Here is a 24,853-nt window from a genome sequence, read left to right as displayed (position 1 = left end):
ATATGGTGTTATACCTTTCTTCACAAATGAAGGTTTTGCCTTTTCCTTGGACACTTTAGGCTCTAAATAATAAAAAATTCACTAAAATCAACAAACAACATTCTTTTAATTGATAACATATTGTTTAAGGACAAGCTTACCTTTTTCAAGAGTCACATGTTTCACTGGTTTCTTGGTAACCTTCATCTCTAAAACAGAAAGTGCATCAGAAATTATTTCTAATAAAGCCTTAACGTACAGGAATTAACATGTGTTGAATATAGAAAATAAATACCCTTCTGAGCTGACAATTTTTAAAATATCTACATTATAAAATGTTCTACAATTTTTTAGCTTATATTAAGGGTTTTTGTTTGGCCTTGACTTTGAAACCTCAGGCTTTGTACATCAATAGATATTAGCAGTTAGTGTTATATACTGTACAGGTAGGTCTATATGACACTAATTGCCATTGATGGATTAAAATTTTACTAATCTTTTTAATATTACAATTTCTGTTAGTTATATCATTACAAAATAAGTAAGCTAATTTTAATAAACAATATACATTATACAAATGATACTACACAGAACTTACCTTTCTTTGTAATTGCTGGTTTGACCGTTTCTTTTGCAACCTCAGGCTCTACAATTCAAATAAAACTAGGTGTAAAAGATTAATACTGTATTTGTGTGTAATTTAACATATTAACAATAAACTTTTGTAACGGGAGTGGATTTTCTGAATAGGACAAATAAAAAATATATAGTGATAATATATAGATTCTGATAAAAAATAATTTATGAGGCATGTTTCATATAGTACAAACACTATACCTTTTTTGGCTGTTTTTTCTTTCTTTTTAGAAACACCAGACTCTGAAAATCAGTCAACATGCTTTGTTATTGTCACGCATGAAGAAATACATTTTAAGAAATGCTGTATTGCATCTTACTTTTCTTCAAAATTTTTATATATGTTTTATTTAGTCATACCTTTCTCCTCCCGGACTGGTTTAGCTTTTTCCTTGGGGGGTTTGTCCTCTGAAAGTATGACATGACATGTTTTGTTACTGGTTGACCAATGATTTTTGAATTTATTGTTGACTATTAAAAGCTGAATAATCAATTTGTCCTATAATCCATACACATTTAAATTTATAGTTGAAAGAAAGTATTTACCTTTCTTTGAGGGTTCTGTTATGGCCTTCTCTTTGGAAACCTCACGCTCTGTAATTAAACATCAGTAATTTAAGGACAAGACAGAAATTGCATTTCTTTTAAACAGGATTTCTAATTTTACTGTAAATTTATACCTTTCTTTATAGGGGCTGGTTTCACTTTCTTTTCTGCAACTTCACTTTCTAAAAGTAAATAAAGTAAAAACATTTAACGCAAATTTAGCGCAACAAAGTCATAAATCTGCAAAGTAAAAAGTCACATTTATTTGTAATAGTTTTAGTTGTGGTAGCAACTTATCACATTAATATATAATGTGCACATTTGAGCTTTAAAATACATTTTACAACAAAAGCTGTTGTCATGCGTTCATTTAATCAAAATGTGAAAATATAAAATCACAATGTTATTGGTTAATAAAAAGAAAAATACCTTTCTTCACAGGTGCTGGTGGTGTTTTATCTTTGATTTTAGCTTCTAAATGAAGTATAAAAAAATTATGTAATTTAAATGAATCTTAGGATAGTTTTTGAGGGGATATCTTAGCAAAAAAGTAATTTTCTCTTCAGCAGTTTTGTCTTTATACCTTTAGGCAACTATTTAAATGCATAAAAGAGGCAAATCATACATTTGAAAAAAATTTTAAAACAAAACTTTTCAATTATACTTAAAGAAAACTTTAAATAAATGGTGTTGCATAAAAGTATCTGCAAAGTACAGTATGTCGATGTAAGGCCAGATATTTCAGCAAATATTTTATGTTTGCATAAAAGTACCTTTCTTAATAGGTGCCGGCTCGACCTTTTCTTTAATAACCTCAGGTTCTGTAAAGCATTTGACATTAACTGATGATATAATCTGTTATTTACAGTACTAATAAATTTTTTTTTAGATCCACTACAACATACCTTCCTTCACAACTGGCTTAGCCTTTTCCTTGGCAGCCTCAGTAACTAAATAGACACATATGGTTGATCTTTAGGAGCATACAACGCAGTATATTGCTTACAGTTCTAAAAAATCATATGAGGTTACATGATGAATGAGATTATGAATACAACATTATATTTAAAAATTTAATATCTGAATTCATCTACAAGATTATATTATTTCATTTTACAATACAGACCTTTCTTTGGGGGATGTGCTTTAGGTTTCTCCTTGATAACTTTAGCATCTGCAAAAATAACAGATTAATAAGATGAATCTTAAAACCTTAATGAATTAAGGTGTATAGAAAAATGCTAAAAGTTTTCCAGACAAAGTGAGTCTAAAATAATAACAGAAAAGATTTTCCACATTAGATATGTGTTTTTAGTACTGTATACCTTTCTTTGAATGAGTTGGTTTGGCCTTTTCTTTGGAAACTCTAGGCTCTGAAAATTAGGTTAAAAAAATGTATCACACAGCAAATGTGAAAATGTTTATATAAATATGATGAATAATCATACCTTGATCCACAGCAGTCTCTTTAACTTCTTCTTTAGCAACCTCTGTAATGGTGATATACTGTATCAATAAATCAATCTTAAAACTGTATTCTGTCTAGCATTAACATTGATTCAGATCATTTAATTGTTTTAAGGTGAAACATTTTTGTCAAATATAAAATTTCATTTGAATTTAAACAAACTTTAATTGCAGATAGGTCACTTGATAATTGCAATACTTTTGTTATTTTGTGCTTTTCTTTTACTCTTTTAATTCTGAATATACCAGAAACCAGTATTTGTAACTTGTTATATACCTTTCTTTACAGGAACGGTCTTGGTTTTCTCTTTGGCAATCTCAACATCTATGACATAACAAACATTAATTCAATTTGTGAAGCGGCTGTTACAGACAAAGTATTGTACAGTACATTAAATACTGTTATTACACGGCTCTCTGGAATGCTTGATTCTGATTGGTCAGTTGAGACATTTGCAGGTTCGTTCTTTTCAAATAATAACCGCTCCAAATTAATAACGCATAGCCGGACTACTTGCACGAGTAAAATCGCTCCGCGCCAATAAAGATCAATAAAGATTACTGTCTGTTTGGCGCCATCTTGTGACAAACACTCGACAACCACGACAAGACACAGACAGCTTACTGAGACTGAACTTGACAAAATAGAGCATGACAGCTACGAAGCCAACACACAAAAAAATAAAGAATGGGCATTAAAACTTCTCAAAGACTGGCTAAAAGAGAAAAAATGGAGACAGACAAGTATGAAGCAGAGGATCTTAATAAGGTATTACGATCATTTTTTATGCATCTGTGCAAAGTTTCGCGGAAGGATAAAAATGTTAATATAATACAAATATGCCAATAAAATGTTTCAAATTCATATTCATGTCCAGTTTTTTTTCTTATATGGCAAGTAGCCGTGTAATAAGCGGGATAATGTAGAGGCAGCCGGTAGTTATTGGGAAATAAGCCCCTTCAGTGTGATACAAGACCCTCCGCTTCGCGTCGGGTCCTGATCACACTGTCGGGGCTTATTTCCCAATAACTACCGGCTGCCTCTACATTATCCCTTACTTATGATATATTAGCCACTAAAATCATCTCTTTATGTGCGGCTTTAAATCTCTTTACCTTTGGCTTTGACCACCTTCTTAGTTACATCATCTGAAAGACAAATGAGGTAAACAGCAGACTGTAATGAGCCATTTGTTTGAGTTTAAATAGCTGCAATTGTCATGCTGGAAATAGTTTTAGAAGTTATTGTAATGCCATTTTTGTTAAAACATAAAACAAAAAAGTTTTAACAAAGCTTGCACGTAAATTGCATTAAGAAAGTGATAAATGATGTGTTCGGTATTTGTATGCATGTTACCTTTAGGAATATCCACAGGTTTTAGTTTTTCTTTCCTAGGTTTGGCTTCTGTGATAAACACCAATTTAGAGTAAATTATGTATATTATTATATCATTATTATAGATGCAGTATGACCCCTTCAGCAACTAATTATTTTTATTATGTGGTTTCATTGAAGCATAAATACTGGACAACAGCCTCTAGCTGTCATTATATTCACATTATAGCACAGCCTTTCATGTCTAAGTAACATTAGGGAAATACTTTCAATCTTTTATTCCATAAAACTACATACAGAAAAATTTTACCCATGAACAGCAAATTAATGAAATGTGTTCTTACCTTTCTTTGCTGGTTTAATCTTTCTCTCACCTTCTGTACAGAAAGAACAGTCACATTCATTATTAACATTACATTTTATTTTAAAAGTTGGATTTTTATATGTTCTTATTTCTGTCATGACTCGGGAGGAGTGACAGGACGCAAACGCAAAGTTAAAAAATAAATAACATTTAATGATAAAAACACGAGGAATGACACGGTGAAAACAGGGAACACAGGAACATCAATACAGGGAACAGACGGGGTAGCAATGACAATAATCCGGCACAGGCTGACAGAACAAAGGCGTATAAATACAAACACACTCAAACATACAACAGGTGTGGTGTGCTGGCGTAATGAGTCCATGAGAGTCCAGGTGAAACGGATAAGTGCAAAACACAAAACATGTCACGGACTAGCCGTGACATAACCCCTCCCTCTACGAGTGGCTACCAGACACTCACATAAAAACAAAACAAAAACAAAGTCTGGTAGCGAGAGTCCAAGGGAGGGATGGAGGGCTTGGGGACCCTGGCGAAGCCGGCAGCCGCCGGGACGAAACCAATGGGACGGTGGGCCGGACTGCGCCAGGAGAACCGGAGCGATCGCTCCGAGAACCGAGGCAGATGAATTACCCCCCTTCTGGGAATCGTCGACGATCAGATGCCCCCCGGAAGTCATCTCCCGTCCCCTCGCGGAAACGGAGACCCTCACTCGGTAGCCACCCCGGGGAAATGATCGGGCGTGGTCCGTTCCGGATCCCCCTACTGGCCAGCATTTTTTTTTTTCAAAAAGTTGCCAGCCAGCACCAGCATTTTTTATGATTTTCACAAAAGTTGAATGAGTTCCAGTACATTTTCTTCTTTAAATATTTTAAACAAAATTAAATGTAAGGTAGGTAAGAGCGCCATCTACTGCATTATAGCGGAATATGGATTGACGTAAAAACTCGTCTTTGGCAGGGAAGCATTTCTCTTAATTGAGGAGATAACTTTGTCAATGGCGGGAAAACAGTTAATCGTGGCAGTGTTTACGACGACTTATGATACTAGGTAGTAGATACGACAAATAACAAATAAATGGGCTGAATATATTTTTCTTGTGCGTAATATAAAAGGCTCCAACACAAAGTCTCACAAAACCGTTTATGCGCATCCCTGGTGCAAAATGATGAACTTTGTGCCGCAATGCAAAATTATAACCGTGAAAACATAAAGAGAAAATATATTTTAATGTGCTTACCACATTGTGTAGTGTATCCATCCAAGAGTTTACTGAGCCTTTGTTTACTCAGATGTTTAAAATAGTTATTGTGTTTGTGAATAATGTTTTGTTCAGTACGCAACTCTTCAAACTAAGACGCAAGTATTGATCTCGATTAGCCTTAGCAGCAAAAAGATCTTTATCGGGCCTGATACAGATTCCAGGTATCGGACTGATGCATCCCATGGATAAGAGCCGCTGTCACAAAACTAGGCAACGCTAAAAAACTGATCAATACAGTTAGTAAACAGAAAAAGAACCATAAGCATATGTTACCATAAGCATCTATTTTTTACCCGGAAAAGTTCAAGCAACACAATAATGTTTTATAATCATAAATGAACTGTCATATTTTCATAAGATACAGTATCATAAGGATTACTTTGTATTATTAAAATAGATGTAATGAATGCTGGCATTACATGTTAGGCATGCTACGTTGATATCGTTGATATCGCTTTACAGGAAGCAGTGCTTGTTTGGGTATTAGTACGTTATAAATATCTACCAGATTTCAGTTCTTTAAGTTTCTTCTGTTTGAGAATGGGTTCCTTATCCACTTTATTCACCTTGACTTTTTTATGAGGCTTTTCCTTATCTAGAAAACACATTTATATATAATGTAAAAACATAATCTCGAAACAGAGAAACAGCGTGAGGAACATAATCTAAGTATAATCTGAACCTTAAGCAGCTAATTCTACCCCAATAAAGTTTAAGCAATAAAATAAAGTTTTTAATCATGAATGAACTGTCATATTTTCATAAGATATCATAAGGATTTCTTGTCGCTTTTCATTGTATTAAAAGACATCAAATATTAAAATAGATATAAAGATATAGGGCCCTAGTTTAACGATCTGAAACGCAAGTGTGAAGCGCAAAACGCAAGTGACTTTGTGGGCGGATCTTGGGCGCTGTTGCTATTTTCCCAGCGGGAGAAATAACTCTTGTGCCAGGTGCAAATCAATAAGGGGTTGGTCTGAAGTTGGTTCATTATTCATAGGTGTGGTTTGGGCGTAACCTCAAATAAACCAATCAGAACGTCATCCAACATTCCCTTTAAACGCAAGTGCGCAAGTTCCATGGCGGGTTGCTATTATTATGACGGATTTACCAGGCGCACACCAGGAGCGGTTCACAGCCGAGGAGACCCACGTTCTTGTAAGAGCGGTCAAAGACAGAGAAGTTGTTTTGTATGGGGATTGGAGAAACCTGCCAAAATCAGTGTAGGTTAAACAGGTGTGGAAGGAAAGAGCCACAATTGTCTCATCAGCTGGCATCCCCAGGACGTTGCGCCAAGCGCTACAATGATGTCGGGAGACGGGGGAATCCCAAGCTTGCCAGCATTAATCGGGCACGCCGTGTAACGGGAGGTGGATCTGCCTCCACACAGGACCTGACACCAGCAGAGGACATCGCTGCGTCCACCCTTACCCCTGAAAGTGTTGAAGGCGGTTTGGGGGCTTTGAAATCGGACCCAAGAAACGCAAGCAGTCCAACCCCAAAGTGCACTTACAAATCCAGTTCACATACATTCTTATGAAAACATTTTAATTTCTTATGAAAACATTTAAATTATTATTTACATAAAATTAACATAATACAGCCACACAACAAACTTATGAAAATATTTTAATCGTTATTTGCATGAGAATTTTTTAACGCAGCCACACAAAATAAAAAAACCTATCACCACAATGCTCAACACAATGATTTCCCGTGTTAATATTTTTTATTGTAACAATTTATGATTTGCAAAAATAACTGTTGCATCTGTGTAGATTAGAAAAGCAAAGTGTGTGCGCGTTGTGCACGCTATACATTATGGTCAAGCATGCGCCCTTAAAATAGCATAATGAACAACGCGCATTGCGCCCCTTACTTTAGACTAGTTTTCTTTGGTCAGTGGCGCAATTGTTTTTTGAAACTGGAAAATAGCATCAGGGATGGTTTGCGCCGGAACACGCCTCTTTTTTGCGCTGAACCGCCCAGGGAGCGCAAGTTCATTCCCTAGTTTGCCGGCGTGCGTCTGTGGAGGGAAAAACCCGCTGTGCGCCGGTGCAAAATACAAATGATACATGCGTCACTGACGAAGTCAATTGCGCTGGGTGCAAGATAGGGCCCATAATGAATGCTGATTGCTGACTTTGATAAATACAGACATGTTACTTTGGTATTGCCACTTTACATTAGCAAGCAGTGCTTGTTTGGGCATTAGTATGCTACATATATGTACCAGATTTCAGTTCCCTTTCAATACGGTTCACTTCGCATTGCGTCAGTTTGCTGACGCTATGGGGGAAACTCCTGTTTACTCCGTGATTGAAGCCTATTGGTTAACGTCTGTAGAAAATACAGACCAATGACGTTTGAGCCCGCGCGGGGGCGTGGCACACGTCCCTATATAAGCCGGTGAAATACGTCAAGAGCTCATTACTTTTCTCCTTCAGCGCGAACCTTCTCGCTGCTCCGAAGAAGAAGCCCTTACTCGCCGTCGATCCAAGCACTGCAGCGGACTACAACACACCAGCGTGTTCCCCTGCCGCTTTCCGGTGAGCCTACAAGAGTATCTAAAAGAGCAGAAGCGCGTTGAGATAATGTCGCTTCGGCATTGCGGCTCCTGCCGAGCCCCTTTGCCCGTGGAGGATTTCCACAAAGAGTGCGTCATCTGTCTGGGTCCTGCCCACGCCGAGGCCGTACTCACTGAGGCGGGCTGCGCCCACTGCGAGCTCCTTCCTATCGCGGTGCTGCGCTCCCGCCTCGAGATCTTTAAACGGAAGGCTTCCCGTGCTCTCCCGCCTAAACAGCAGCGGAGCCGTGAAGCTGGAAGACGCCCTGAGACCGAGTCCACGCCGGCTCATCCCCCGCGTGCTCTGTCTCCCCGCCGTCATCCTGTCACCTTCGCCCGTGAGGACTTACGCCCCCTGCCGAGTGCTAGCGGCATGGTTTCCTTTGGGTCCGGTGACAACTTGGAGATGATGTCATCCTCTGAGGAGTTGGAGGATTGGGCGGCTTCGGATGACGACGCCCACGCAGCCGCCGCCGATGAACCTACCGAGTCGCGTCCTCACGACTCTGAGCTCATCCGCATCTTGACGCAAGCTACGGCGGAGCTCAATATCAAGTGGTCGCCGCCGTCAGAGCCTCAACTCAGCCGGTTGGACGAGTGGTTTCTGCAGCCCGGGCGCCGTCAATCATCCCGCCAACGGCAGGCGCCGTTTTTCCCTGAGGTTCACCAGGAGCTCACCAAATCCTGGCGTGCTCCCCACTCCACCCGAGCTCAGAGCGCCGTCTCCCACGTCCTCTCCGTAGTGGACGGCGCCGACGAACACGGCTACTCTAAGATGCCGCCGCTCGAGGAAACTGTCGCCGCCCATCTCTGCCCGTCTTCAGCCGGCGGATGGAGGGCTAAGTTGAACCATCCGTCGAAGCCCTGTCGCCTGACATCGACCCTGGCGTCGAAATCCTACGCCGCCGACGGACACGCTGCATCCGCTCTCCATACGATGGCGGTACTGCAGGTATACCAGGCAAAACTCCTCCGTGACATGGACGAGTCAGGTCCGGACCCGTCGACCTTTCAAAACCTGCGCAGCGCGACTGATCTGGCCCTTCGCGCCACTAAAGTCGCCACTCAGGCTGTAGGAAGAGCCATGGCCAGCCTGGTTGTTCTGGAGAGACATCTGTGGCTGAACTTGACGGAAATCAAGGACACGGACCGGGTTGCCCTTCTTGACTCGCCCGTGTCACCGTCGGGGCTCTTCGGCTCCGCTGTGGAGGGGTTCACCCAGCGCTTCACTGAGGCACAGAAATCGTCGCAGGCTATGCAGCATTTTCTACCGAAACGATCTGCCTCAGCGTCTGAGACCGGCCGCCCAAAACCGCCGCCAACTCAACGCCCTAAGCCAGCACCAGCTCAGCCCCAGCCGAGAGCTGAACCGGAGGTCAAGCGCCAGCGTCCTGCACGACCGGCTGGCCCGCCTCGACGCCGCGGTCCCCGTCCTAGGATTACGCTGGACCCGACGCCGGCACCGCCTCCCTGAAGAGAGTCTGAGGAGGAAAAGAGGCTCTGGTCCCGCTTCGGCCGGCCCGCCCTCGAAAGTTCTGCGTGTTTCAGTCCCCTCGGGCGCTGGACACACCCTCGCTGTAACAGCGAAACACAAATTTTTACCTTTTCACAAAAAGAGCAAATTTCCTCCTCTGTACACACAAACACACACACACGGCTTAACGTCCATAAGCATATCGACGCTCGCCGTCAAATTTCACGTTTGGCAATCCACCCCCGGTATGCCGGGCTGGATTCTAAACGTAATCCAACACGGTTATTCACTTCAATTCGCCCGGAGACCACCCCGGTTTCGCGGCGTTCTCTACACCACTGTCCCAGACGATCGTATACAGATCCTCAGGGAAGAGGTGCGTTCTTTATTACTAAAAGACGCGATAGAGACGGTCCCGGCGGATCAAAGAGAATCAGGCTTTTACAGTCGTTATTTTCTCGTTCCAAAGAAAGACGGCGGCCTCAGACCGATATTGGATCTACGCGTTTTGAATCGCGCTCTTGCCAAACGGCCGTTCAAAATGCTTACAGCCAGACGAATCATGGCGTTAATTCGACCGGGCGATTGGTTCATATCAGTGGATCTGAAAGACGCTTACTTTCACATTCCGATAGCGCCACGTCACAGGCCGTTCCTAAGATTCGCGTTCGACGGGACAGCATACCAGTACAAAGTTCTGCCCTTCGGATTATCTCTGGCACCACGCACATTTACCAAATGTGCGGATGCGGCTCTCGCCCCTCTCAGACAGAGCGGCATCCGCATATTGAATTACCTCGACGATTGGCTTATTCTGGCACAGTCAGAGAGGGAAATTACTGCGCACAAGACCGTTGTACTCCAGCATTTGGAGAATTTGGGGTTCAAAATCAACCTCCAGAAGAGTTTGCTCACCCCCACGCAGCGAATCACGTTCTTAGGCACGACGCTCGACTCATTAAAGATGCGGGCATGGCTTACACAGGAACGCGCGCTCACGGTCAGACGCGAGGCGGCATCGTTCAAAGCGGGTTCACATCTCCCTCTCAAACGATTCCAGAAAATGCTGGGTCTGATGGCAGCAGCATCCCCACTAATACCGTTGGGAATGCTGTTCATGAGGCCGCTTCAGTTTTGGTTGAAAGCGAAAGTTCCGCCCCGTGCTTGGTTGTCGGGCCGCTTATTAATCAAAATCACGTACAGCTGCGTGAAAGCGCTTTCGATATGGACATCCCCTCACCTTTTCCTCTCGGGCACGGAGCTCGGCTCCGTGAGCAGGAGGAAAGTGGTGACTACGGATGCGTCTGCGACGGGTTGGGGCGCTCACTGCGACGGCGAGCTTGCCTTCGGTGCGTGGAACAACCAGTTGTCTCAGCTACATATCAACCACCTCGAGATGTGGGCGGTTATCTTAGCGCTACGACACTTTCGACCGAAACTCCAACATCAACACGTTCTAGTGCGGTCGGACAGTATGACGGTGGTTTCGTTCATAAACCACCAAGGTGGGCTGAGATCTCGCTCCCTATCCAGGCTGGCGAAACGGCTTTTATTATGGGCTCACGCGAACGTACGTTCGTTAAAAGCGACTCACGTACCGGGTGTAGCCAATACGGGTGCAGACATTCTCTCGCGCAACGGTCCGCCGCCGGGAGAATGGAGACTGCATCCTCAGACGGTCGAGAGAATATGGACCGTCTTCGGCCGGGCGGAGATCGATCTGTTTGCATCAGACGAGAACGCGCATTGCCCGATCTTCTTCTCGAGACATCACGATGCCCTGTCGCAAGCATGGCCGGCGTGTCTTCTGTATGCTTTTCCTCCGGTGGCCCTGTTACCACAGGTCCTTCAGAGGATAAGAGAGACGAAATGCGCGATAATTCTGGTCGCTCCGTTTTGGCACAATCAACCGTGGCTCCCCGACCTATGGCAGCTGAAAACATCAGCACCATGGCCAGTACCGCTGAGGAAAGACCTCCTATCTCAGGCGAGAGGGACGATATGGCATCCACAGCCGGAGCTATGGAATCTACACGTTTGGTCTCTGAACGGCAACCTTCACGCCTTTCAGGACGAGTGTTAAATACTCTAACTGAAGCTAGGGCCCCATCTACCAGGCGCCTTTACGCTCAAAAGTGGTCTATTTTTTCTGATTGGTGCACGACGAAAGACTTAAACCCAAACACCTGTGAAGTGGAGCATATTCTCTCCTTTCTGCAGGAAATGCTGGACAGCGGTCGCGCGCCCTCGACGCTTAAAGTGTATGTGGCGGCGATAACGGCGTATCACGCCCTTATCGCCGGTCGCACCGTGGGAAAACATGATCTAATCATTAAATTCCTCAGAGGCGCTCGCAGACTACACCCACCGCGACCTAACACGGTCCCGTCTTGGGATCTGTCCACGGTCCTGAAAGCGCTGCGCGGTCCCCCTTTCGAGCCCCTCGAGCAGGCTGACCTGCGCGCTCTCTCGTTTAAAACCGCTCTCCTCCTGGCGTTGGCATCGGTTAAACGAGTGGGCGATTTACACGCGTTTTCAATTGACCCGTCGTGTCTGGAATTCGGTCCTAACGATAGCAAAGTGATCCTTAGACCGAGAGCGGGATACATTCCTATAGTTTTGACCACGCCATTTAGAGTTCAGGTGGTTTCACTTCTCGCCCTTCCAACGGCGGACGGCGAACAAACCCCGAACACGCTCTGCCCCGTCAGAGCGTTAAGAATATACACGGACCGTTCTGCCTCATACCGCAAGTCAGATCAGCTGTTCGTAAGCTTCGCACAACATTCCTTAGGTATGCCGCTCACTAAACAGAGGCTATCTAAATGGATCGTCGAAGCCATTGCTTTGGCTTACGCCTCCCTGAATGAACATTGTCCAGTTGGTTTAAAAGCTCACTCCACGAGGGGTATGGCTTCATCTTGGGCTTGGTCTACGGGGATTTCTATCGTTGACATTTGTAACGCGGCCGGCTGGTCCTCGCCGTCTACGTTTGTCAGATTTTATAGCCTGGATGTCCCTGCCTTACAAGCACAGGTCTTATCGGCTTAATGATTCACGCGATTGCGTTTCTGTATGCCTTCACGGTGCGTTGCTAGCTCACCGTCATGGCTACCTATTAATAATTCATGCACAGCTCGCGGCGCGCTCAGGGAACCCGCCGTCTCGTGCTCTATTGTATATGCATCATGGTGCGTTTAGAAACTTCACTGTATGCGTATTACTGTCTCATATATGGTGCTTACACTTGCGCTCGCTAGAGCTATGTATATGCTGGGTTAGGGCCACATGCAGTGTCTCTCCGGTAAGGGCACCTCAGTCCGTTGTGTATGCACGGCGGGATGGGATTACGTTCCCCCATAGCGTCAGCAAACTGACGCAATGCGAAGTGAACCGTATTGAAAGGGAACGCTTAGGTTACTCATGTAACCCCGGTTCCCTGAAATAACGGGAACGAAGCATTGCGTCGCTGGCCGTGCTACAAACGTCTACGCAGCGAGTGTTATTCGGCTGCGCGCTTCAGTCGAATAATAATGAGCTCTTGACGTATTTCACCGGCTTATATAGGGACGTGTGCCACGCCCCCGCGCGGGCTCAAACGTCATTGGTCTGTATTTTCTACAGACGTTAACCAATAGGCTTCAATCACGGAGTAAACAGGAGTTTCCCCCATAGCGTCAGCAAACTGACGCAATGCTTCGTTCCCGTTATTTCAGGGAACCGGGGTTACATGAGTAACCTAAGCGTTCTTTATGTTTCTTCTGTTTGAGAATAGGTTCCTCATCCAGTTTAGTAACCTTGGCTTTTTTATGAGGCTTTTTCTTTTCTAGAAAACACATTTATACATAGTACAAACACATTATCACGCAGCATACTGATTTGGTACAGCATTTTTAACTGAAGTAGGTCTTGACACTTTACACATTTCCCCTTGAGGAACAAAGTAGAATGTAAACCTGATGTGAATTTGTATTTTGATAAATGAAGAATGTGTTTTGATAAATGTGATTTTCCAGTCTCACCTGTTGATTTAAGAGTTTTGTCTTTTGTAGGTTTCTTTTCCTCTTTGGGCTTCTGAAGTTTTTCAGTCACTTTTTCTTTGGGCTTAGCTTCTTTCTTCTTTTCTTTTTGTTGCTTTATTTCTTCCTCTTCAGCTTCGGCCTTCTTATCTCTCATGTCTGAAAGAACAGATATGATCATGTGACACAGATCTATTGCTTTTCTCTTGTCTTTTTGATGTATTGGGGGTATTCATTCTGCACAAGCACTATGTTCTACTGTGCAAGCGCTGAAGAAATCATCAAACCATTCACCTTGAATCATTTTGTATATCTCCTCTTTACTCCGTTTCTCTTTGGCTTCTTTCACATGTTCAAGAACTGAAATTCACGAGTCCATTTTAAAAGAAAGTTATATGTTTTACGTTCATATGATTAATGAATGAAAATTAGCGCATGAATTAGTGCACTATAAGTAAGTTAATTTAACATTTGTAATAAGCAATAAGCCATTGATTAGAACGAAGAGCAAATGAAATGAAATTTAGTCGAGCCACATATCTGATTTTGTAAAAACTAGAGCATTTTGAGTTACAGACACGCGTCAACATCTTTAATGTACATAAGACTAAAAACACACTGAAATACTTTACAAATCAGTGCAAAGATCAAATCATATTGTGCTTTTTAAAAATTCTGTACAAAGAAGAAAAAGTTAAATAATTTCATATTCACTCAAACAGTAAATTGTCAGTAAATTCATCAATAACCAAAATGAAAATAAATAATACATAGGTTCAAAAGACAGCAAACACTATTTTAAAATGTTTGGCCAAATAAAGAAACAACAGGAGGTTAAACTGCTTAATTAGTGATGTGTTAAATCTAATTCACTAACATCAAAGTTAATACAGATGACTATATGCTTATGGAGGTGAGACTGGGGGCATTTTATATCTAGTCCAGTTACACAAATGCAAAGATAGGATAAACAGTTTGTAATTTCACTTTTAATTTGTTTGGAGTCCAAATAAAATCATATTTTGTTATGGATCTTGGATAAATAAATGAACAAAATAAAATCACACAGTAATACATTTAACTTATTGTCAACTAAGAAGTGGATTTAACATAAAGTGTATTTTTTTATAAGTCAAGTCAGGGCAGGACTGGGGCAAGTTGTAACCTGTCCTATTTATTTATTACTAACGTTACCTCAATTGATTTATATTAAGCCACATATTTTGCATTTTTTTCTGTTTGTTTTATAGTAAAGTCTAGTTTTGAGCATAATATGTTGTCAAAAATGTGTCTCAAAACGTATGTTTAATAGACTAAACTATCTTATATAGAATTATTTTATATAAATATCTAATTTTTGGGGCAACGATTAAAAATTTAATATATAATAGACCCTTTTACAGCTCACGTGATCAAATAGCCTGCGTGCGTGCGCGCATTTAGGCAACAGAAGTCGTGTTACTGTATATCCATGACTTTGAAAGGAATAAATGGATGGTAGACTACTGAAATATAAACTTACCCTGAGAAATTAAAAGGTACGTGCAGTGAACTAGCCTCGGTAATCACTTCAGCATGCCAACAAAACGTCTTTTAGCTGTTTAACGTTTCCTTTCAGAAGCACAAGTGTTGTAAAGTTAGAGCCTACAGCCGTGAGTAAAACTAACTTATCTTTATCCCAAAATGATGATCTTCGTCCAGAGAAGCGCACTTGCTCACAAGAGCAAACATCGTTGTTGATATTACCTCAGTCTTTCTCGTGTAATATTGTTTTCCATTATGTTCATGAAATCCATTGTTAAAACTCTTAGTTTTGCAATACAAGAAGTTAAAATCGAGCAAATGACATTTTAACAACAACATGGCCACCTGCTTTGTTTTGCTCCGCCAAAGAAAATAGTTCCGATACAATGATACAAACGGGCGGAGTCATACAGTGATTAAACAAGTAGTGCTTTTAAATTAATCGATTGCAATTTATATTGAAATTATTAAAATTACAAATGTTATTAAAGTTAATTTCTGAATTAAACTACAGCAACTTTTTTAGGATACATTTATTAGTGGAATTATAATGGGAATAGGAAAACATTTTAGAATGTTAGATGTTAGCTCCTGCACATCTAGCCTTAAAATTAATTAATTAATTATTTTAAAATCAAAATAAACAAATAATAATACAGAATTAGTATTTCAGGATTGTGTTGGCCTATTTTTAAATTATACAAATATTTATACCTTTGTCATATTCTTCATGAAGATCCTTGTGCGTACGGTCTTCTGTGTCAATGAAATGGCTCTCCTTTTTATCTGCCTTCACCAATCTTCTGCTTTTCCTTATGGTAGTTTTCTTTCTGTCATTGTTATTGTTATTTTCATCTTCTCCACCTGTGATGTTATGTTTGATGGTAAGCAAGACAAGCTCCTCCTCATTTTTCTGTTCTTCTTTGGCTTCCAAAATGGAATGGTCAGAATTTTCACTGTCCTCCTTTACAACCTTTTCCTGATCTTTCTCTACCTCATCCGGTATGTCTTTTGTGCCCTTATTAGCATCATTAATTGCCTCATATTCTCCTTCTAGCAGTTCTGCTACTTCATTTGCTTCTTTATCATCTGTGACATCAGCACCATCTTCTCCTGTTTCAGGTTCTTCTTCATCATCTGTGTCATAAGAGGTATAATTAACTGTTCCAGATTGTTCTGTGACACAAACAATTTTGTCAACTTCTGTTTCATCTGGGAACTTTTCTGTTGCTTCTTCTGAAATATCAGAAAAATGATCTATTGTTTCAGTTGCTGATTCTTCATCTTCGACATCAAAACTGTCTTCAGTTCCTTTTTCCTCCTGTGTAACATCAGCAATATCTATATCTGAGGTATCTATGTCTATTTCAGTAATTTCCCCTTCTTCTTTAACATCTAAAACATCTTCACCTGAGGTATCCCCAACTCTTCCAGTAATTTCTTCCTCCATTTTAACATCAGATATATCTTCATCTGAGGTATCTTCATCTTTTTCAGTAATTTCTCCTTCCTCTTTAACATCAAAGACATCTTCATCTGAGGTATCTTCATCTGTTTCAGTAATCTCTTCCTCCTCTTTAACATCAGAGATATCTTCATCTGATGTATCTTCATCTGTTTCATTTATCACATCATCTACAACATCAGAGATATCTTCATCTGAGGTATCTTCATCTGTTTCAGTAATTTCTCCTTCTTCTTTAACATCAAACACATCTTCATCTGAGGTATCTTCATCTGTTTCAATAATTTCACCATCATCTTTAACATCAGAGATATCTTCATCTGAGGTATCTTCCTCTGTTTCAGTTATTTCTACATCATCTACAACATCAGAGATATCTTCATCTGAGGTGTCTTCCTCTTTTTCAGTTATTTCTCCTTCATCTTTAACATCAGAGATATCTTCATCTGAGGTATCTTCATCTGTTTCGGTAATTTCTCCTTCCTCTTTAACAGCAAAGACATCTTCATCTGAGGTATCTTCATCTGTTTCAGTTATTTCTCTTTCCTCTTTAACAGCAAAGACATCTTCATCTAAGGTATCTTCATCTGTTTCAGTTATTTCTACATCATCTACAACATCAGAGATATCTTCATCTGATGTATCTTTATCTGTTTCTGTAATTTCACCATCATCTTTAACATCAGATATATCTTCATCTGAGGTATCTTCATCTGTTTCAGTTATTTCTTCATCGTCTTTAACATCAGATATATCTTCATCTGAAGTATCTTCATCTATTTCAGTAGTTTCTCCTTCTTTAACATCAGAAATATCTTCACCTGATGTATCTTCATTTGTTTCAGTTATTTCTCCATCATCTTCAACATTAGAGATATCTTTATCTGATGTATCACCAACTGTTTCAGTAGTTTCTACCTCTTTAATATCAGAGATATCTTCATCTGAAGTATCTTCATCTTTTCCGATAGTTTCTCCCACCTGTTTATCATCAGAGATATCTCCATCGGATATATCTTCATCTGTTGCAGTAGTTTCTTTAGTATCAGTGATATTTTCATCTGCGATATTTTCATCTGTTTTAATATTTTCTTCCTCCTCCTTGACATCTGAGGTATCTTCAGCGTCTTCTTGAATAGTGACATCAGAGCTATCCTCAGTTATTTTAATGCCTTCTTGTTGATCATCCAAGATGTTCCCAACTATTTCAGTTTTGGTATCTTCTTTCATCTTGATTGTGTCCTCCTCAACTATGGTCTCCTTAACCTCCTTTATTTCATCTGTAGTGCTTTCTGTCCTCTTCACTGCGGATCTCACAGTGATGTAGGCAGCATCGTGTTTTTTGCCCATTATTTCTGCAACTGTTTGGTGTAGCCATTAGCTGATTACTGAGTTTTTATTCAGGTTTATGTCCAAAACCGAGGTCACATTTACGTGCAAGACATTACTGATGTTCAGGTTAACAGTTACAGTCATTACATTAAATCACATAGTCACATTACATTAAATCACATAGTATGCTTTCAGGTGTATGCACATGTTGCGACCCTGGAAAAGAATGAGCTGAAAATTTATATTTTATATATATATATATATATATATATATATATTAAATGCATATTTTATATGTTTAATTTATTTTTTGCTAGTTTTAAACCATCTTAAAATCACAGGGCATCAATATTGTGGACGTCACAATATTCTTGCAACATGTGCCAAGACCTCCTACATGCTCTGTGTGAATATACGTATATAAACAGATGAATGTATCAGGTTAGACTTTTTCACTACACTGCAAAGAAGAGAATGGAAATCAAGCACACCAAGAAATGCAATAAAGACAATTGTTTATTTTTGTATTTGTAAATATATCATGCTTTTCACCAGTCTATATAAATACATAAATAAAAACAAGCAAATCGATCAGAAATGTATATAACATAAAGAAACATGGGCAACATAAGCACACATAAAGATAAATAAATATGATGTGACAAGTCTTAAAGCTATACAATGTCTATCAAATAAAAGATCTTGCATCATATGTAAACAAACACTTTACATGCACTCATTCTCTTGCAAGTGCCCAAAAGGAAAACATACAATTGTGTTGTTGTTGTTTTAGTTGTCATAACATCTAGTAATTTGATTAGTTTTGATTACTAGTATTAATTTAAATGTTAAAGCTTTAAGGTAAAGGAATGTTCAATTACTAACCTTTTGTCATAGGGGGCAGAAATTCTCCTGGGAATTAATTAGGAATTTTGTAAGATATTAAAGAGGGTGTTAGTAGCCACAGACTCACAAATAAATGAAAGTTATTTAATAAATAATACTGATTATTATAATTAAATGCATTGACACCAACCTTTTCTTCTTATCACTTGTGGTGTATCATCTGAAACAGACACCAGCTCAGACAGTTAAATATGTAATAGCATATTTGAAAAGTTTTGTAAGAGGAAACGTTGTAGTCCTTTTCCAGCTGCAGTTTGTTTGTTAGAAGCTCCATGATTGGCGGATGCTGATGAGGAGCTGGAAAAAAGGATACGATATGGCAGTCCGACAAGAGCAAAATTCTTCTGTGTGGTGAAACTGGTCTCCAGTCCCCACCTTTTGTATAATTTCTCTTTATCATGGTGTGTGAACTTGGAGAAATAGTTGTAGTTTGTATGATTTAAGACAGGGGTCTCCAACCTTTTTTTTTGGCTAGAACAATGGATAAATCAACCTGGAGGGCTACTTTTTTGATATAGACTACTCAAAACCTTTTTGTTTTACTTGTTGACTTTATATTATTTTACGTGTTGATATGTTTTATCATTGTTTAAAATGTTAACATACATAAAAAATCCAAGCTTATATAAAATATGTCATAAATAAGTATTAAAATTGAGGCTATTAATAAAATGTGCTTTGGCAGGCAACTCACAGACTCTGTGTGAGCAACCTGTGTTTGGAGTTAAAATCTGCAGGACAGTACCTCTCCTCTTGGAGACCCCTGCTATAGATGATGGCAATGTAAAAATTGGGGGCTCGTCTGGGATATAAACAGCCTAAAAAACAGAAATTATTCTAAAGGCATGGACAGGACACCAGTTTCACCACAAAAAAGCAATCTCTCTCCTGTCAGACTCCCAGTTCGTATCCTTTCAAGCTTCTCATCAGAATCCACCAATCAGGCTACAGAGCATCTCACCAGCAAGCTGCAGCTAAAAGAGGAAACTGCAACAAAGCAAAAGGAAACACCAAACAGAATACACTTCCTCAGATGTAACATTTGTGATATACTTTCATGAATACCTTTGTCTTCCATAAGCATGTTTGAGAGGTAGGCTAAGAACATGTCTCTCCTGTCAGCAAATTCCTCAACTGTGTCTGTGAGTACTTTCATAGGATCAAAGCTGATGTCAGGAATACCACCTGGTAAAACTGATAAAATGATAACACAATGAATAAAAATGGTTTAAGACAATTAAATTAAATGCTGTTTTAATTTGTTATATTAGCAAATACCTTTATCACCAACAAATAAGTTGGATAGGTAGGTAGAAACAGAGTTCTTCAGCTCTATGGCCTCCTCTGCAACCCTGCCAACCAGCTTCGTAGGAACAGTGCTCATTTCAGAAGTCCAAGCTGAATGATGTGATAAAATATTGTATGTGACCTTTTCTACAGATATAATTTCTTTGATAAATCAAGTTTTGGTGCTTTAAAGTACCTTTAATGTCCTCAAACATGGTTGAAATATATTGCAAAACAGCTTTTGCCCCACTTAAAATGTACATGGCTGCTTCACTGGCCATTTCCGCAGGATAAACGAAAGCTATGTCCAGAATGTCTGAACAGCATGGAGACATTACACAGATATTAATGAATCCGGCCCGTGCATGTTTTAAATTATATTGATTTTTTTTCAGATCTAATTCATATTAGCAAGGGAATTAGTGGCAGTTTAAAAATCCTGTTTTTGAGTTCAATCTAATTCCAGGTTTCTGATTGCATATCAGCTCGCTATCAACAAAGCAAAATGATTTCATCACAAACGCAGTTACCTTCAAACATCTGGAATAAGTAGCTCACTGGGAATCGAATCCAATCTGTAGCTTCATCTAATACAGTGCCACCAAATGCCACTTTTTCAGTGACTCCAAAATCTCCTGCATGAAAAAACAGCAGAACTATATAAATTAACAAATGTCAAGTTGTGTTTTCTGCTTATTTAAGACGTTAATGACTGTGAATAAATACTTGACATACCATAGTCACTAAATACCTCTGACAGATAAGACACAGATGAGTCAGCTGCTAAATTAACTGCGTCCATTGGATTAAAACTCATTTCAGTGACATACTCTGTATTAAATAACAAGAGAGGATGAAAGAGACTTCATATAAAATCATAAAACATGAGAACATTGCTGAATATCAATTGAATGTATAACAAAATGAGGTGAATGCCGCCCCATTGCATGTATCTTTAAAGCTGTTAAAAAGCTCACCATAAGTATCTGTGAACATATCGTTCATGTTGTTTATTCCATTTTCAATGCCGTCAACAGCCTTTTCTATTGCTAACATTGGATCAGATCCTAATTCCTGGATGCCTACATGGAAAAAGTTTGGCACAAATCAAACATCCAACAAGAGCAACACTGTCATAAATTTAATGGGTTATAGCAAAATTAATTCAAACTTACTTGCAAGCTGATCATCGCTCACAAAGTCAAACATGACAATACCAGCTATTGACCATGAGATCAGAAGTGAAATGATAAGCAGCCATTGTGCAGGACGATTTAGGATTCTTAAAAATCCATGGCTCCCGGCCGTGAGAGCTTCTGGATGCACTGGTCTTACTGGGGCATCTGCAGCAGTGGGAAGAATGGATTTTATATGATATGGTCCTAAGATAACCTTTAAAAATCTGAAATCCTTCAATGTGTGAGCTATTAGGCATGCCTTCTATAGATCTTTTACATGTAGATGACTTCTATCTACATATGGATTTTGCTGCACCGTTGTTAATATTGTTTATCACAGATTCACTTTGTCTATAGTGTTTTGCAGTGAAACCCAGTCAAAAACGTTTGGCTCAGATTCTGCTTATTCACAGCTAGATTTGAGTTCTCAGCTCTGTTTCATTTAATTGTCAAATCTTAGATGTTTCTTCAAAAACTTATAACAAATACACTGTCAGAAAAAAATGGTCATAATATATAGCCTACCCCATGTTTTCACTGGAGTAATACCCCTTTCAAAAAGTGCAGCTTTGCACCTAAAGACTTCATATTTCTACCTCAAAGGTATATTTTGTTACCAATGCATATTAATACCTCAGAGATATTGGTACTAATTGTATACATATCCATACCTAATGGTACATATTAAGTTCTTTGTGAGATTTCTGGGCCTTTGTCCTATATCTGAGATGGAGGAGTCTTAAGCAAAGGTTTCCATTTGCTCTCATTAAATCTCACATCCCAAGTCTAAAAGAAATTATTAAGATATTAAAGAGATCTCATCTATGATTTTTCTTATGGGAATGAGAAAATATGAATGTTGCTATGGCAACTCTTTCCCAAAATTCTCTTTTTTTAATCCTATTTAGTGTCCAAAAATGGGTTAGAAAATATTACAACTGAATGTTTAGAGGGTTAAAATCTTTTAGCTACTATCTGCCATGTTTGGTTTGTTGTTAAGTCCAAAAAGTTTTTTGTAACCTATGTGTGAAAAGCAGGCCTTAAAATTAAATTTTGAGATTATCAAAGTTTGATTTCACTTTTTGATTTCAAACTTATTTTAATCTTTGACATGCTCTTACTTAGTCAATATTAAAGATATCAAGGTTATATTTTCATAGAATGTACTTTACTTTATGTACACTGTATAAATTCCTTATTGCACATACATTTTTAAGTTGAATCAATTTAAAATTACAATTAAATTTAAACTTTCTTGAATACACTGTAAAAAGTGAAAAGTTGGATCCACCTGAAAAATTGCTTTAATAAGTAAACCTAAAAATAAAATAAAAAATTAAACTTAAATTTGTACAAGTTTTTAAAGTATTTTTGACTTAAAAATATAAGTTGAAAAAAACATATTTTTTCAGCAATTTTTCAGGTTGTGCCCACGCGAAACCTTCATGTGCAGAATTTTTTTTACAGTTTAGTTTTGCATGCTCACGTGAAACTTTCGAGTGCACACGTGAAACTTTCGCGCGCGCACGTGAAACTATTGCGCGCACGTAAAACTATCGCGTGCGCACGCGAAAGCGAAAGTTTCACGTGCGCACGCAAAAGTTTCACGTGTGCACACGAAAGTTTAACGTGAGCACGCCATAGTTTCACGTGAGCACGCTTTATTTTATTTTTGCTCCATGTCCCCTTGAGCTCCGTAGTTTCACATGCGCACACGAAACTAAACTTTATTTTATTTTTGCTCCATGTCCCCTTAGGAGCTCTGTACTGGATAAAGTTAGATCAACCTGAAAAAATACTTCAATTGGTAACACGTAAAAAAAGAAGTTGTTTCAACTTAAATTTTTCTCCTAAAGTGAAATTTTAAGTTGAAAAAACTTTTTTAGGTGTTACCAATTGAAGTAGTATTTTAAGTAAATCCAACTTTTCACTTTTTACAGTGTATTAATTTGAATGTTTTTATATATTCAGTACTTCATAAAAATACAGTATGTGAATAAATACAAGTGAAAAATTTAGCAAAAATGTGACCCTGTTTGTGAAAACCCAGCTGAAGTCATTTGTTTGAGATTTACTTTTTTCTACATTCAATTGTAAAAAAATGGCTACATTTTTAAGTTTAATCAACTTGAATTTACAAATCATTTCAAATTGACTAGTGAGCAGTTGCTATAAACTATAAAATAAAAGTTGAATTAGCTGAAGTTATTTTAACTTTATTTTTATAATTTATAAACTTCTCACTACTGGACGGCCATGAACCTGCCATTTCTGCAGCTGTTCTTGTACATTATCTGCATGTCTAGATAATGAATGACTTCACACTTGCAAGAATAAACTGTATGTCCATCTTGTGTTATTTTCTGCCACTGCTTGAGACGACACCAAGGACTAAACTGAATTTGGAAGTAAATCCGGCAGTATGTGAACATCTACAGTCATGACATGTTTATACTTGATCATTATATTGCACTGAAACATCTTCAATAAAATCATTTTATAATAAGCGAATAGGAACTAAATTAATTATTTAAAGCTGACAAATGACATATCCCTAAAATAATCTGTCTCAGTTGTCAAAACATGAAAATGTTTTACTTTCAGTATTAGTGATAGTGATAAGACAACAATCATATTTTATTTGCATCATGCACACAAAATATTTCAGCTGTCTTAAGTAGCCTATCACATTAACCCACAAGAGAATTAATTGAAAGATGCAGTTTTATATTATGCCATAAAGTCATAAAGAGATTAACCAGCGATACCTTTAGTTGTTGGAGTCATCTTGAAGTTTTGCTCGTACTTCGGTTCTGTGATTTTGCTGGTTTAATCTTATTTTGACGGTTTCACCCTGTTGATGTTATAAATCCCACTATGCAAATACAATTCCTCTTCTTTTTCCCCATGCAATCCACAGGTGAAACCATGCAAATTCATGAGAAAAGTGGGATGAGGGTTTTCAAAATGCCGGATTGGTGAGCATGGCCGGGGGAGAATGGGATGTAAACAGGGGAGCTCAGGCAAGGGACACTGGTAATTTTAACATGTTATTGGACCCTCACATGGGTATGGGCTGGGAAAAGTGCTGGGGAGTTTCAAGGTAACCTTATCCATTGCAAACCTGGTTTATTCTTAGATAGTATAGTGTTCAACAGTTGCACTCTCACTTGCCTTTTTAGGCTATAGAGGGGGCGTGTTCTTCACAGATGCCCCTGCTGGAAACTAAAGGGGATATGATCATGTGTAGTAGACCAGAATGTCTTCAGTTTAAATATTTAGTGTTTGAGATACTTTGATTTAAATCACATAATGCATGTATAATCAGCCACATTGCATTATAACGTGATATAGCAACTTACTAATAAAATTGTTTATTTGATGTAGATCAAACAGACAGCACACATTATTGCAACTGGGATCTATTACACAATTTAAAAAGTAATCATGTTTATAAATAAACATTCTTTATTAAAATCTAACTGGATTAGATCTGTCTGTACGTGGTTGTACAGAGCAGATCTAAATTACAGACAGACAGCC

General features: G+C 39.0%; 1 protein-coding gene across 50 annotated transcripts in view; it reads right to left on the bottom strand.

Annotated features, from left to right (window-relative positions):
* LOC135733765 (uncharacterized) overlaps window positions 1–24,360 on the bottom strand; it is a 48,575-nt gene extending 24,215 nt beyond the window's left edge. For 28 of the 50 annotated variants that reach the window (XM_073812372.1, XM_073812391.1, XM_073812370.1 and 25 more), the window contains exons 1-32: window positions 24,079–24,359; window positions 21,308–21,475; window positions 21,110–21,214; window positions 20,868–20,963; window positions 20,663–20,767; window positions 20,329–20,448; window positions 20,124–20,243; window positions 19,911–20,039; window positions 18,976–19,005; window positions 18,825–18,851; window positions 15,857–17,968; window positions 13,913–13,978; window positions 13,622–13,777; window positions 13,353–13,425; window positions 6,062–6,078; window positions 4,309–4,341; window positions 3,986–4,033; window positions 3,745–3,777; window positions 2,906–2,953; window positions 2,610–2,651; window positions 2,487–2,534; window positions 2,288–2,335; window positions 2,067–2,111; window positions 1,935–1,982; window positions 1,591–1,635; window positions 1,296–1,343; window positions 1,162–1,209; window positions 976–1,023; window positions 817–858; window positions 578–625; window positions 141–188; window positions 15–62 (exon numbers count right to left, since the gene is read on the bottom strand). In XM_073812372.1, the coding sequence (XP_073668473.1) occupies window positions 15–62; window positions 141–188; window positions 578–625; window positions 817–858; window positions 976–1,023; window positions 1,162–1,209; window positions 1,296–1,343; window positions 1,591–1,635; window positions 1,935–1,982; window positions 2,067–2,111; window positions 2,288–2,335; window positions 2,487–2,534; window positions 2,610–2,651; window positions 2,906–2,953; window positions 3,745–3,777; window positions 3,986–4,033; window positions 4,309–4,341; window positions 6,062–6,078; window positions 13,353–13,425; window positions 13,622–13,777; window positions 13,913–13,978; window positions 15,857–17,968; window positions 18,825–18,851; window positions 18,976–19,005; window positions 19,911–20,039; window positions 20,124–20,243; window positions 20,329–20,448; window positions 20,663–20,767; window positions 20,868–20,963; window positions 21,110–21,214; window positions 21,308–21,475; window positions 24,079–24,097 (4,111 nt within the window). In that variant the 5' untranslated portion in view covers window positions 24,098–24,359. Of the gene's footprint in view, window positions 1–14; window positions 63–140; window positions 189–577; window positions 626–816; window positions 859–975; window positions 1,024–1,161; window positions 1,210–1,295; window positions 1,344–1,590; window positions 1,636–1,934; window positions 1,983–2,066; window positions 2,112–2,287; window positions 2,336–2,486; window positions 2,535–2,609; window positions 2,652–2,905; window positions 2,954–3,744; window positions 3,778–3,985; window positions 4,034–4,308; window positions 4,342–6,061; window positions 6,079–13,352; window positions 13,426–13,621; window positions 13,778–13,912; window positions 13,979–15,856; window positions 17,969–18,824; window positions 18,852–18,975; window positions 19,006–19,910; window positions 20,040–20,123; window positions 20,244–20,328; window positions 20,449–20,662; window positions 20,768–20,867; window positions 20,964–21,109; window positions 21,215–21,307; window positions 21,476–24,078 lie in introns of all 50 variants that reach the window. The other 22 variants (XM_073812390.1, XM_073812416.1, XM_073812376.1 and 19 more) reach the window with 6 other exon arrangements.
* Between the last annotated feature and the right edge of the window lie 493 nt (window positions 24,361–24,853).

Source organism: Paramisgurnus dabryanus, chromosome 17 (genome assembly GCF_030506205.2).
Source record: "Paramisgurnus dabryanus chromosome 17, PD_genome_1.1, whole genome shotgun sequence".
Lineage (NCBI taxonomy): Eukaryota > Metazoa > Chordata > Actinopteri > Cypriniformes > Cobitidae > Paramisgurnus > Paramisgurnus dabryanus.
The sequence above is the reverse complement of the archived record's forward strand: the minus strand, read 5'-3'. Positions and strand labels throughout refer to the sequence as shown.